Source organism: Primulina tabacum, chromosome 11 (assembly GCF_025594145.1).
Source record: "Primulina tabacum isolate GXHZ01 chromosome 11, ASM2559414v2, whole genome shotgun sequence".
Lineage (NCBI taxonomy): Eukaryota > Viridiplantae > Streptophyta > Magnoliopsida > Lamiales > Gesneriaceae > Primulina > Primulina tabacum.
Genome location: NC_134560.1, coordinates 2244619 through 2259395, shown reverse-complemented (window position 1 = coordinate 2259395; position 14777 = coordinate 2244619). Strand labels below are relative to the sequence as shown.

General features: G+C 33.6%; 2 protein-coding genes across 4 annotated transcripts; both read right to left on the bottom strand.

Moving 5' to 3' along the window:
* Positions 1-659: 659 nt before the first annotated feature.
* On the bottom strand, positions 660-3798 carry LOC142518102 (heterogeneous nuclear ribonucleoprotein 1-like). 3 transcript variants are annotated; one of them, XR_012813472.1, is made up of 6 exons: positions 3570-3797; positions 2971-3197; positions 1568-2744; positions 1411-1494; positions 1166-1208; positions 660-1062 (listed from the first exon to the last, which is right to left on the bottom strand). XR_012813472.1 is itself a non-coding variant. In XM_075620781.1 (5 exons), the coding sequence occupies exons 1-4, from the start codon at positions 3601-3603 to the stop codon at positions 1195-1197; spliced, it is 1452 nt and encodes a 483-aa protein (XP_075476896.1). In that variant the 5' UTR covers positions 3604-3798; the 3' UTR covers positions 662-1051; positions 1182-1194. The 3 variants fall into 3 exon arrangements, 2 of the variants coding, with proteins under 2 accessions (XP_075476896.1, XP_075476895.1); XM_075620781.1 differs by lacking the exon at positions 1411-1494 and having other exon boundaries at positions 662-1051; positions 1182-1208; positions 3570-3798; XM_075620780.1 differs by lacking the exon at positions 1411-1494 and having other exon boundaries at positions 662-1062.
* A 4889-nt stretch (positions 3799-8687) lies between these two features.
* LOC142518099 (putative DUF21 domain-containing protein At3g13070, chloroplastic) lies at positions 8688-14193 on the bottom strand. The gene is made up of 14 exons (XM_075620776.1): positions 13416-14193; positions 12856-12953; positions 12672-12765; positions 11785-11862; positions 11502-11605; positions 11134-11215; positions 10916-11055; positions 10768-10846; positions 10605-10668; positions 10425-10516; positions 10226-10291; positions 9529-9645; positions 9272-9451; positions 8688-9178 (listed from the first exon to the last, which is right to left on the bottom strand). The coding sequence occupies exons 1-14, from the start codon at positions 14160-14162 to the stop codon at positions 8924-8926; spliced, it is 2196 nt and encodes a 731-aa protein (XP_075476891.1). The 5' UTR covers positions 14163-14193; the 3' UTR covers positions 8688-8923.
* Positions 14194-14777: the final 584 nt, after the last annotated feature.

The window sequence follows — 14777 nt, the reverse complement described above, 5'->3', positions numbered from 1 at the left end:
CCAACTTGCACCCTGGCGGGCATTTATGGTCCTAACGGGCCTACTCTTTCAAACCGAAATTCATAGGTCCAAAGTTACGTCTACTATTCTCCTCTTCTGGAATCGGAAAGTTCTCTAGTCCCCACCTTTTCCTCTACTTTTCCTAATTTGCGGTTTCTGTTTTTATCTGATTTTTTTAAAATAAAAAATTCTTGGTTTGCCCTTTTAAGAAAGTGTATGATAGGATCCGTTCAAATTAGGAACGTGGCATACACGAGCTTCAAGAAAGTTATATAATATCTCGGACTTCCCAAATACATTCACTTGTTTGATTTGGAAGAACAAAATTTACAAACAAAATTCCAGATTTTAATATGAATATATTATTTAAAAAAAATATTAAATTTAGTCTCACGTATCTTAATATATGAGACGGGTCAACCATACCGATATTCACAATAAAAAGTAATACTCTTAACATAAAAAGTAATATTTTTTTATGGATGATCCAAATAAGAGATCTGTCTCATAAAATACACTCGTGAGACCGTCTCGCTCAAGTTTTTGTAAAAAAAAAAAATTGAACTGTATGTATTTCGACCGAAAACGAAAGAAAACCTATATAATTGTTCGGAAGGAGTGTTTATGTTAAATGAACTCAAAAGAAGATAAATTTCAACAAACAACTCCACTGATACATAACCTGTACTAAATGAATGTATCATATTGAATATTTTCTTTTTGGGTATCTCAAACATGAACACAGTAATTAGGTGCACTTTTTTATATTTCATGCTAATCAAGCCAGCATAACCTCGCAATAAAACCTGAGAAAAATCACGAGTCTCAAGACATAAAGGAACTAAAAACTTGTCCAGAAAATGTTGAAAAAACCAAAGAGCTAAACTCTAGTTTCCAAAGGCACTCTCTCCTTTTGAAGAATCGCAACGACAAAAAAGAGCAGGAATCGTCTTCAAGAATACATCCCGCGATCTGGTTCACATCTTAATCAAAATGCCGGGAAAAAAAGCCTCAAACCTTTTCCTTTGTAAATGTATACTTCCATTTCAGACACTGTTGCATCTGCAAGATAACGAAAGCACGATAAGTCAGGCAGACACATTTGTCTACGAGGGACACATACAAAGCCGCATGATTCATGTGTTTTTTGTAAAGGATTCCTCACCTACATTATCTTCAGAAAACCGAAACTTCCTAAGCAGCAATTCCTGCATATAGTCATGGGAAAAAAATTAGATTATCATGTATCTTTTGTTTTCGATTCCAAGATATTTTCTATGCAAGGTACTAAAATGATTTCAACTTTAAATATACTTCATAAATGAACTAAGGTGAGAGTTAGTTCCATAAATTATCATACTTTTAATGAAAGAAAAAAGGAAATAAAGCAAAGAAGAAAAGATTCATTACAGGAGTTGAGTAGCTGTTTTAACATCTAGAAAAACATTTGCATCAAGAAGACATTCATCTCGATCATCCAACTCCAACTTTAACCTACAACATAGCTAACATGTTTCGGTCTCTTGAAATAACAATATTTGGAATTTTGTACAAGGGAAAGTATTACCTCTATTGGATCGGCTAGTTGGGATGCTATAGCCAACCATGTAATCAGAATCTTTAGCAAAGTCCTCTTCAGAATGTCCAAGCCCATAACCAAAAGAATCCGAACCATTCAGCTCCGAAGATGCAGTTTGCCAAGTTGAATCACCATAGTTAGCTCCACCTTGGTAAAAGTCCCGAAAAGATCCCTCAAAACCTCCACCTGATGCAGCAAACGAAGATGTAGTCGCCGCTCCCATTCCACCATTTCTTCCAAGTCCTTCTGCTCCAAGTGCATTACTATTTTCTCCACCTCTGTACACCGAGGAGCTTCCACCAAACAAGGTGGCAATAGGAGAACCACCCCAATTTTCTCTACTGTTTCCAAATACTCCAAAATCGCCGGTCTCAGAACCAGAGTATGGAACAAAATTTAGATTATTTGTAGACACATTTAGGCCAGCATTTCCCCATATGTTTGTTGATAATGAGTGCAAAAACGAGTCCCTGCGGATGTTGTTTGCATTGTAACCAATAGGAGTGTTGTACCTGCCCTGGTTATTGTTGAAATAGGGATTCACAGCACGACCAGAAGCTATGTCGTTTCTTGAACCGGAACTGGCCCCTGCAAAGCCAGCATTCATCCCTTGCCCGGCGCCTAAACTAGTTCCATACGTGGGAGAACCTACATTTGAGAAACCTGCACGAGCACTAGCTAATGGACTGAATCTACCATCCATCCTGATTCCATAGGGTCCAAGTGACCCAAGATTATATCCGGGGACATGGTTGGTTAGTAAGTTGTTGGTTCTGATAAAACCATAATTGTAACCAATAACTGGGCTCCTGCTTGGCCCAGGAGACAATTCTTTTGGAACCGCTCGTTTTACCTCCACCATCTTCCCATTAAGTTCATGAAAGGTTTTGTGCAACACCTTATCCACAGCATCCTCCGAATCATATGTTATGAATCCGAAACCTCTTGGTCTTTGAGTGATGTGATCATACATCACTACTACATCTGTTATGTTACCAAAGTGATTGAAGTAATTTTTGAAGTCAGCCTCAGTAACAGAAGATGCCAATCCTCCTACAAAAATCTTTTTCGTTCGTCCAGGTCCAGGAGATCCCTGGATGCTGTTGCCATGGTTTCGAGTTATCAAGTATTGATCATCTCTTGGAACAGCTTTCTTGGCTTCCACCTACAACATAAAAGAAACACATGACAATGTTGCATTTATCAGGGTAAGAATCATTAAACTCAGACAACATCCATTAGCAGCTACGGAGCAGAGGATAGGATATAGTAAATTTGAAATCAAAGGATTTTACTCAGACAGCACCACCATCAAGAATAGCTATTATCGGCAATACAAAATGCAGCATTTTGAGCGCATTATGATCCCATGAGACATCTAATGAACTTACAGTCCGTCCATCAATCACATGCTTCTCCTTGACTACTCTTTCGGCAACCATTGGATCGGCGAACACTACAAAACCGAAGCCACGAGCACGTCCAGTAGAACGATCCCTCATAATGACTGCCTCCACCACTTCTCCATAAGCTCCAAAATATTCTGTAAGGCGATCCTCGTTGGTGTCCCAAGAAATCCCACCAATAAAGAGCTTACCTTGATCCACCTCCATCTTTTCTGTAATTTCAAATCCCATTTTCCTAAGTTTTACTGATAATCCATCAAAACAGAAGCAAAAAATTTTGAAAGACAGCAAGATAAACATTGACAGAATCAGCGAGGACTCCAAGCATCTGTGAATTGAGCAAATAGACTAAGCAATGAGATGACTAATTCAACTAACAAAACATAAGCTGAATCACATAGATGACAGATTTTTGCTGCAAAACAAGAAAGCGATAAATTTTCCTGACTAGAAATAATCAGAAGGTCAATCCAACAGATCGAAATCTGATCAGTAAGCTAGCCTAAAGACAAGAACTATATCAATCCAAGAAAATAAGGCAGGAACCCGGTAGCAGTAAGCAATCAACATAAAGTGGGAATTACTGAATTTCTTTAAACAATCGGATCCTCCATTCATCGATTAAGAATCGATTCTTTTACTGGGAAAAATAAAATCTTTTTAAGATCAAACAGACCCACAATCTGAAAAACTACAATCCGTAATGTTAGCATGAACTCAGTTTCAAGGACTCCCGTGGAAGAACAGATGAAACCAAGATCTAATAAAAGAAAACACACAGGTGCATAGATGAAAAATAGAGACTAAGTTCATCTCTCACTTTCTTTTCAGTGTCTCCAGAGGTCATTCCCTTATTTTCCTTTCTGTTGTTGTCATTCCACTTGTTGTGAACAAAATCAATGAAATGGAATTCTTAGCTTAGTTGAGAAAGATGTAAAATTTGTATTTATAAAATGTTTAAGGGGGAGAAAGAGAGAGAAATGTGGTGTTAGAATATTTGGAATTCTAGGTGGATGATGTTGAGGAAATTTACTTAAAACATAAATAATAATAATAATCTCCTAATAAATAATTATAAGAATATATAATACTAAAACATAATAAAGCACATTCAAAATTAAAATAAATAAATGTTTTCAAAAAAATTAAAATAAATAAGGCTTGTATTTCCTTTGGTTTTCGGTTTATGGTATAAAAATATTCAACAGAAATTTATTTTCACTAATTATGTTAAAATTTTAATAAATTATTAGTTTTAGCCTTTGAAAGTAATCAATTTTTTTAAATCATCAATGCAATTGAGAAAGATTCAGTTGGTTTGAAGTGTGAGTAATTAATCAATTTATATTGTATTTTGATGTTAAATTAAACTGATTGTTAGTGTATTAAACAGTAGGGTTAGTTTTCGAAAAGCGCGGATATAAGTAAATGGAACCAACAACATTTGTAATTTTAATGGACATTATTCCCCTGATTATAATATCATCGTTAATGTTTTAAGTTACGGTGGCTGAAATATTTACGATTCTTGATTTTACAAAAGATAATAAAAATACGAATTTAATAGAAAAATCACCGTCTAACTAAACCAATATTTCTAATTTTTTTCCATTTTCGATCTCATTTAGAGTTCTGAAATCATGTGTCTAGATTTATAATAAATAGAAAAAATTAGAGATTAAATCTTTGAATAGTTAGTTAGGAAATAAAATTAAGCTTATATATTTATAACAAATCAAACGAAAATTATTTATGTGTCAAATATTTTGTTAGACTAAATAGTTTTATTATTATTAATCAATTAATTTTCGACTAAACAGTTCAAATTTTTGGGATATTACAGACTTGACCACAATTTTTTTATTCAGAGGGACAAAATTTTTTGCAAGGTATAAGTATTATGTAATACATTGTCTTAATTAACGGAAATGAAAATTTCTAAATCTATACAATAATATTATTTATTTTGTGGCTGCCATGCACACTTTAATTAAGTTATTAGAATTTTTTTTTTAAAAAAATACCAGTTCTCTTAAAATTCAAATATGACTTTAATTTGCAATTAAAAAGTTTACTTCGGAAAATCAATTTTTTTATTAACGTTAAAAAGAAATTGTAAACATAGTTGTAGAATCTGATTCATAATATAATTTTTTAGTTGATTTTTTTAGCCTTATAAAATATACAATATATGTAATTTAAATATGTAAATATACTAAGCTGGGATATGAATTTTAAAATGAAATTTATTAATCAAAATAAGGATTAAAAAAAAAACAGAACAAACATGAACTTTCAACAAAATCCTTGTATATGTTTAAATGAAATTCATAATATAACTTGTATAAAAAAAATATTATTGATTTTCTCTTTGTACCTATCTTAGTCCAATTGCATATGGACCACTAAAATTATTACTACCAAAGATAAAAATGTCACATATCCATTCCCTATATGAAAAGCCTGAAAATACTTTAGATATAATACATTTTTAAATATAATTGATAGTGCAATATTACAACTTGCTATCCCATTAACACATTTTTAGTCCAATTTTGAACAAACAACATGAAAATTCATAATATTATCAAAAAGTGAATGGAATCTTTATCTTTTTTTTTAAAAAAAAAAAAGGAGAGAAAGAAATTCCAAATGGAATTGAGGTGGTTGTTTGTTCTTATTTGACCTCTCTAGCTCACACTTTTATCACAATTTCCCTAGTATTCCTTTTCTTTTTTAAAATCTCAAAACTATTATATGGGAACATACATAAATATATGATATAAAAGATTGAAATTTAGAGAAAAAAAATAAAAAAAAAATATCGACATTTGAATATGATAAACCTAATTTTTAAGGAATATCCATTTTATTTATTTAACTCATATAATGGTCCACTCTCAATTTAGTCCAACCCATAAATATAAGCTACCAACCAATCCCCATTTTCATTTACTGAATCAATTTGTCCACATTTTGAACACACACCACACATATTGTTAGGTGTAATAATTGTTCATGATGCAAAAATGATTAAACAGTGATGTTTGAGCTGTCGCGCGTTTTTAAATATTTGAATTGCACAATTACCACCAACTATAGTTTTTGGTAAAGCAGCAAGGATTCGGTAATTCATATATATATATATATATATATATATATACAATACCATTATGTGACCATATTATATATTATATAAATATATAATAAATTTTAAGTATTTACAAATATTGTCTATGTTAGCTCCAGAGTTTTATTTCGTTTTTATTTTTGTATATAATATGATTATGTAATTTTTATATAATATGACCACATAATGATATATATATTGTATAAAAGTACATGAAAAGTGACTTTTGAGGTGTAGCATGAAACATGTCATGTCTATCTGTGTATGTATGTATGTATGTATGTCCTTTTAACAAAGTACGATGAAAATGCGTTTCATGTAGCTTTCTTGATTCTTCGTGTTCCTATGATTCTATCGAATAAAACATGGTAAAATTAAAGTAAACAAATTCTTAACCAATATCTAAATATTAAAATGATTAATAAACTAATTTTTATTTATTATGATGTTAACAGGAAGTACTTGATCGAGCCATTGCGAGGAGCTTCCATTTATATTTTTAATCATATACTATACAAAATTCTCATCATATAATTAATTACAAATGCATAATTTCATTGTTCTTGAAACGACTTTGGATGTTTAGAATTTTAATTTCATTATTTTCTAATCCAAAATCACGTATCATGTACCGGTCTATATATTAAAAAATTATTCAAATTCGTGCTCATGTTTTTTTAATCATATTTTGATAAAGTGTTTATGTACGTAGTACCAAAAATTTAATCATATTTTGATAAAATGTTTATGCATGTAGCATCAAAAAAGGCAAAAACTTGTGTGAGATGGTCTCACGGGTCGTATTTTGAGAGACATATATCTTATTTGGGTCATCCATGAAAAAGTATTACTTTTTATGCTAAAAGTATTACTTTTTATTGTGAATATCGGTAGGATTGACCAGTCTCACAGATAAAGATTCGTGAGACCGTCTCACAAGAGACATACTCATCAAAAAATGCTGACGTATCACAAAAAAAAAAAAAATCACTTATATCATGTCCAATTTCTAAAACTGCAATAAGGTCCTCATTAACTTGTTATAATTATGATATTATTTTTATTTCAATATATACAGAATAAGTATAAAAAATTAATTTTTGAAAAAATCTCCAATTTTATTTTATTTTATAAAAAAAAGTGTGGATTAAATTTTCCCAAAAGAAGGAGATATATTTTTATGAGGCCAACTTATTCTCTTTCCCAACAAAGATATGAGGTCCACAAATACGTAGCACACAGATAAATCTAATTTCCATATTTGAAATATATATATATATATATATATATCTAAATATTGCATAAAATTAAATTAAAATAAGCGATAAAAGTAAAAATGATATATGCATGCAATCACTAGCTATATATACACATTGACCATCACTAGCTATATATATCATCATCATCATAATTTTGGCCACCGTCGTCTGATCCTGGTCGTATCTACCCGTCGAGGGTTGAGTTCGACCAATCGCTCAGTTTCTTGTTCTGCCATAGCTACACAGTAATTTCTTGTACCCTAAGAACTCGAAGTGCATAAACTTATATGTTAATAGAATGACGACTACAAGTTGGCTGAGGGAAGTTACGTTTTTGGCCGTCGATCTTCCAAACCAGATTTATAAGTTATTCTTGAATATATTTTGAAAAAAAAATAACAAGAGATTCGACCAATATTAACTTGATGAAATCAACGTTTAAACAGAAAGAGCAAAAATAAAAAATAAAATCAAATATATAATTTTTCCGAAAGTAAACAAACGGAACCTGGAATTCGTTGGAGTTGCCAGTATGGGAAAGATTCATTATGAAAACAAAGAAAGGAGATATCATGCAGCCTTAAACATCCTCGTCTTGTCAAACTAACTAACTATATGATTTTATTATATTATCTTTTAATTTATATTTTATTTTATCTTATATCATTTTAATTTAAAAAATTAAAATGAACACACTATCACATGAACCACGATCAAGTTGTATTTATTAAATTCACACCCCAAAATCTCTTAGAGAAAGGCCCAAACATATATAGAGTTTACCGATGTCAACCAACTGTATGATATTGCAAAAATTTCTGTGAGACGGTCTTATAGATCAATTTTGTGGACAAATATTTTATTTGGATCATTGTAAATATGAGCATGATTGACCGTCTCATTATTAAATATTCGTATAATCATCTCACAAGAAACTTATCAACCTCTAAAAACAGATTTGTGCCAGTACTTTCTTGGCCTATTACACAAATCCATTTTTTTATAGGTTTAATTAATGTATATTTAATTAATTAGATTATGGGAGAATTATATCTTAATTTTACATTACTTGCTCATTATTTAATTTTGATAATGTTACCATTCCATTTATGATTTTATTCACTAATTTACAATTTTTTTCAAATTAATAATTTTTAATTAGAGTATTGACATATCAACAATATATTTCACGTCAAGTCTTCATTTTGTGACACCATATAATTAATACTCAAATGAAAAAAAGATTAAAACTTGAAAAAAAATTTAGACCAAGGCTATAAATTAAATGACAAGAAGACCAAACGTGCAAGTCATATGATAAAAAAAATTAAAATTTTCTTAATATTCAATGTGTGGGTTTCACTCATGAAATTATCCATCCAATTGCATTATCATGTTACAAAGATGTGATGTGTAATAATAACTTCAAGATTTAGGACGAATTTACAAGATTTTGCGGAATGACAGAAAGGGAATGTGTAATAAGTTAAGGGGGCGAATGAAAAATATTCAGTTCATTCATGCCTGATGAAAAGAATGGTGGATGCAACTACTGTTTTCTTGCTTCATCAAAACTGTCCTCCATTACATGATCATCATCAGACGATTCCATATAATCACCCATGCCTTTAAATGGGACCTCATCAGTCTCTGTCCTACATAATTCATCATCGCTGCTGCTCCATTTCCTTCTCGTAATTTTGGGAACCAAACGCATAAATTCTTTCGTATTTAACGACGAATCATCATGGGTTATCCGTTCAAATCGAACCGCACCAACCTTTCTGGCATTCCCTTCTAATATCTGCGTTGATATCATCCACGGTTGGTTACAAAAAGTCGCCATATTCCAGCTTCGAGTTTTGATTCTTATATAACAAGAACAAAAGAAACACACCTCAAGCTTAAAAATCTGACTCTTCTGGTTTTCATCTTGTTTATCAGATTCTGATGCGTCGTATTCACCATGTTCTTCCCGATTTGCTCTTTCCAGGATAACTTTTATGGTCTCACCAGTCCTCGGGATATACCCAAACGCTTCACATACAAAGCCTGACACGGTTTCATACTGGTGACCCTAAACATCCAAAAACAAGAATGTCAGCAGCATCAATGGACTTGGCAACTGTTAACCCGAGGGAAAATGAAAAGTACCTCCGGCATTTTAATGTTAAGGTCTTCGGATAGCTGCCCAATGGTAGTATTAGCATCCACATCATATATACCATCGGCCCGCATGACAATATAACCAGTCTTCTTCTGGATTTCTTCCTGCCATGTAGTAAAATACAGGAGAAGCCGAGAAATTATGTTTGCTCCTCGTATTGCTAGCATAATAAATGCAAAACATAATGCAACACTGCCACAAAAACAGTAAAATTTCGTGCCGGCATGTAAAGGAAAACCACTTTTTGTTACAGAATGGGAATTGGTAGACACGATACTGGGGTCGTCAATAAGCATTGAAATGCAATCAAATGAATGCAAACAATTCCTACATCAAAGCACGTCCGAATTTCAAAAAATGTCATTGTTGCATTAACAAAATCCTCAAATCTTAACAGGGGATTAAGAATAAACTGATGATTTACGGCTAGGTTCCTCCAAAATTCAAATATTATCAGGCTATTATGCAAGAGCAAACTAAAAAATCTTTTTGAGTTAACAAGTATTCAGTTATGTCAACTCAATGATCACCTGGCAAATCTTGTAGCTTTTCAATACATTATCGACACCGCAAACATAAATCAAAAGGCAAACAGAGAATGAAAATTTTATGCTTGGGATAGGACATGCATCTGAAATTAGTAATTGATACAGTAAAACACTCGGTATCATCAAATGACCTTACTTTTGAATCATTTTCATCAAAAATTTCACCAACAATTTCTTCCACTACGTCTTCAAGGGTCACTATCTGTTGTAGAATAAGAGAAAGCAACATTACATAACAACCCAAAACTTGTTTGGTCCAGTATTGGACCACAGATATCCATATCAAGGTGGTGTAAAATATATATAAAAAGCCGAGGAATAGCCGAATAGCTTACGCCAACAGTTCCGCCATATTCGTTTAGAACTACAGCCATGTGCACCTTCCTGATTCGGAACTCTCTTAGAAGATTCCATACGGACATTGAATCTACAACATACAGAGACACACATCACTATCTCTCACACACACTGACACGTCCAAATATTAATGTCATAATCTAAAACTCGAAAATTACCGGGAACAAAGTAGGCTGGTTTATGTGCGATGTCTCGCACAACAGAATTTTCAAGAAGTTCCCCCTTCAAGATGAAAAATAAAATAATCCGAGTGCTATGAGAATATTTCGTGCATGAGAACAAAAGATGAAAGATATAATGAAGCATTTGAAATGAGTCAACCTTCTGGACGTAATCCAGAAGATCCATTGCATATGCAATACCAACAATATTGTCAATGCGCTCCTCAAAGACAGGTACCCTACACGCATAAATGGAAGCTTCTTGAACTGAGTATAATACAAGCCACAAATAGAAAAGCAAACCATACCTGGAATATTGATGATTGACCCATGAATTATGGAAATCAACCAGTGTTGCCGAGGCATCTATGGCAACAACATCAACAAGAGGTGTCATTACCTCTCTAACATGCGTTTCTTTTATTTCTAACACATTCTCAATCATGTCCTGTCAAATATCAACCCAGTATCAGGCTCTCACATTTGCAGATGGTGAGTAGGATATGATACGAGGAACAAAGTTCACCTGTTCTTCCTCCTCGATTGCTCCACTCAATTCTGCTCCACGCAACATCAGTTTTAGTTCATCTTCAGTTACATAAGGTTCACTAACACATCAAGACGTTCAAGTTAAGAGCAATGTTATGCGGTAGTCAGAAAAATGTAAGGTGCGAAGATCTAGTGGCATGGTGGAACCAAATAAATATCAGCTCACCAAACAAGAGGATTGATAAATAGCATTTATAATGGATACACAATTAGCAAGGCTAGATGATATCTTTCTGTAATAAATAGGTGCACTTAAAGATACAGACATCCCACATAAGAGATTTATATGCATGGCCAAAATAATAAATGACATGAGAGAGAAATACTAGTTGAGGTATACCTCACCTTCTGCCTTTCAAACCCAGAAGTTTTAACATTCCCATGGACAAATATGTAACAACTCTGCCCACAGGATATAATACAAGAGAAAGCCACGCCACTGGCCTGACCTAAAGACATCACAATCACACTGCATTAAAAATATATGAGGCATACACAACACTATAAATGTCTTAATTTTCTTTAATTTAGAATTTTTAAGAAGAGTGCATCAGATAATTAAAAACCACCGTCTGTAATCTGTCAAAGTCATAAATCAAATCTAAGCAACAATAAGCTCGAAACTTACCACAAATCTAGCAACCTCAGTGGCATTGTGAACGGCAATACTTTTTGGAGTAATCTCAGTAAGGAGCAAAATTGCAACCTGGTGTTATTGACAGTTTCAGGCTATGTATGCTTAAATGGAACACACAGAAGTTTCCAACTAAATGTTAACGGGGAATATTCATGGTGGGAAAGGAAACGAATATAAAAGCTCCAGTGATTATTGCTAGTCGCAAAGCGGATAATATTACATCATATAAAGCCAATTAAGAGAGGGATTCAGATTAGATAACAAGGATTGGATATTTTTTTATCATCATAAAATACAGGGACATTAGCATACACCTAATTGCATTAACACGAGAAACATTAAACTGCATGAGACTGGAAGAGAATAATTTAAATTTCAAGGGCATGCAACTGATCTTAAAAGAAGATGGAATCCCAGGATTCAACGTGGATTCTCAATTTTTTAAAAATATCGCAGAACTCCTTCAACATGCACAAGGGTTCGTGATCGATCACGTTGACATATTAGAAATTTAGGACAAATTTTATTTTTAAAAAGGATAATAATGGCACGTCTAAAATGAGACTGGACCCAACCAAAAGCTATTTTTCTCAAGTTTTTGCACCTGTTTGGACATCAAAATGCAATTAAGGGATGAAAATAAATGGCATGGATGGTGCAAAATTTGCATTAAGAGTTACAAGAGCCACAAGTCCATGTGCAACTTTCAGCTTAACTACACGAGCATACCATCTCTGAGAGAATAAAATCCATTATTATATAAAGATTATCGTCGATGGGGTTCTAGAGACTTGACCTTATTCCTACTGAAGTGAAAACAAAGTGAGTAACATGGTCTTAGTTCCAATCAGGAAGACCAAAAACAACTATAGTCATACCGTCATAACTCCAGTAGCTGCGCTGACACCAGCTTCTCCAAACATTGCAGTTGCAGCTTCGGTAACTAAAGCTGTAGCACCAATATTTACCACTCTGGGAAAATTGAATGTTTAAACTAAGAAAACATGTTGAAATCCAAAAGAAGAAGAAAAATAGGCTAATTGATGATAAGACGAGTAATACGTGGTGCCTATAAGGATAGTTGTCAGGAAGCGAGTAACATCATTCCTCAGCATTTTAAAGACGCCATTTTCTGCCTCTTTCTCCGCCAATTCCCGCACCTAACATTCATCACATAACTTTGTCAGGTTAGTAGTTTTTTTTTTTTGGAGAAGAAAAGAGAAATCAACTGAAAAATAGATTTGATTTTCTCTAAACTGAGAAATTATCCTAAAACCACAAAAGCAATTACAAAATGCAACAGATATGATAATCATGCAAACATAGTTGAGCGCTAAATATCTCCTGGCAACTACTTCAAATGATTAAACACAATTTAGTGTGTTTACCAGACAAAAACAATTCGTTACTACGATATCAAGACTTTGGACACTGCTGAACAAGTTGATCCAGAGCTTAATATTTGATGCTCATCGTGGATCTAACAATTAATTAGATAGTTTCAAATTCAACAAAGGTTCGTGCAAGCTAGACCTCTTTTAGTTTCAAGAGTTTCATTACAACTCAGTCCAGGATGTCGAAAGAAAGTATATCGATGCAACCCAACAACATTCCATCACTACCTTCCAAGGCCAAAGAGTGGTAATGGAAGTCTCGGCCATGGAGAAAAAAGCGGAGAGCCCTAAAAGCGCCGCAAGAACCAAACCCTGCTCTTTGATAAGCGTCAGAACCTGCAAAATCGTTGGCCATGAGCTCCTCAACGCCGATAAACTCCGCTCCCAGATCCCATATCCTGCCCTCTTGACCCCCTCCAACGCCGGTGCCCTCCGGCAACCCAGTATCACGAGTACCCCAATCGCCACAGCAACAATCGACAGCCACTTTCTGGCCAAGACTTCCCCGATATTTTCGACAACCCCCACATCACCAATCTCACCTTTCCTACAGAAACTGGGTTTACTCGTACGTGAATACAGGGGAGCTTTTCTAAAAAAGCTGAAAACGAAAGCTCGAGAAGCACACGGCGGAGTACACAATGCGCCGCAATGGACCCTTTTAGGAAGGAACTTTGGGGGTAGTTTCCAAGGGTTGCGGAGAACTCTAAACGACGGACTACAGTAAGCGACGAAATTGGGTCGATTGAAGAGCAACGTTTCAGGCACGGCTGCGGCAGCCGCAGCCGCAGCTGCACCCATGAAATCACTCCGTAAACTTAGGAAATGAAAATGATGCAATTCATTTGGTTGATTGAGTGGGTAGTAATTTAACGAGATTTTGGAAGCTGAAATCTTGTGTACATCATGTTCGTTACTCGTTGAAGACCAGAGAGCTCTCTGGATTTTCCCTTCAATCGTTCCCAGTTCGCACATAATGAAATGGCATATATACCCCTCCCCTTTTTTCCTTCTAACAAAGTATTGGTTTAGATTTCACGATCAAAAGGTTGCTTCGATACTACGTGGGGTAATGTACCGTACTTTTGATGGACAAAATTCACACGTATATGTGATTTTGAATAAATGAGTGGATTTTATGTGTAGGTGGCTAAATTTGGGCATTTAATTCTATCATTGATAGTGCCCCTACATGTAGGATGGAATCAACCGGATCAAAATAAGAAAGAAAAAAAATTCTATATTTAAATATACGAAAACACTGTACAGACATAATTAAGGACAAATTGAGCCATAAAATTTATTGAAATTTCAAAATTATCTTAGCACTTTATTTTGAAAAACTATTTCAAAGGTGTAATTATGATAATTTAGTAATTTCAAATGTATTTTGTAACTCAAATCTATAACTTTTACAATACATGTAATATTTCCATGTAAAAAAAATATTGCACAATCAAATAGAAAAAAATGATTTTAATTACAAAATTTAATGTTCTTAACACCGATAAAAGTATAAAGATGGCTAGACACGTGAAAATGGGTTAGGCCTATCGATCGACGGCGTCCAATCATATAAAATAAATGAGT

Coding starts and splice junctions, on each gene's coding strand:
- LOC142518102 (XM_075620781.1), bottom strand. CDS start 3,603: ATGAATGGAGGATCCGATTGTTTAAAGAAATTCA. Junction 3,198..3,569: donor CGATTGTTTAAAGAAATTCA/GTAATTCCCACT, acceptor TTGAAATTACAG/AAAAGATGGAGGTGGATCAA. Junction 2,745..2,970: donor ATGTGATTGATGGACGGACT/GTAAGTTCATTA, acceptor TTTATGTTGTAG/GTGGAAGCCAAGAAAGCTGT.
- LOC142518099 (XM_075620776.1), bottom strand. CDS start 14,162: ATGTGCGAACTGGGAACGATTGAAGGGAAAATCCAGAGAGCTCTCTGG. Junction 11,863..12,671: donor CAGCTACTGGAGTTATGACG/GTATGACTATAG, acceptor CAATAACACCAG/GTTGCAATTTTGCTCCTTAC. Junction 9,452..9,528: donor TTAACATTAAAATGCCGGAG/GTACTTTTCATT, acceptor TTGGATGTTTAG/GGTCACCAGTATGAAACCGT.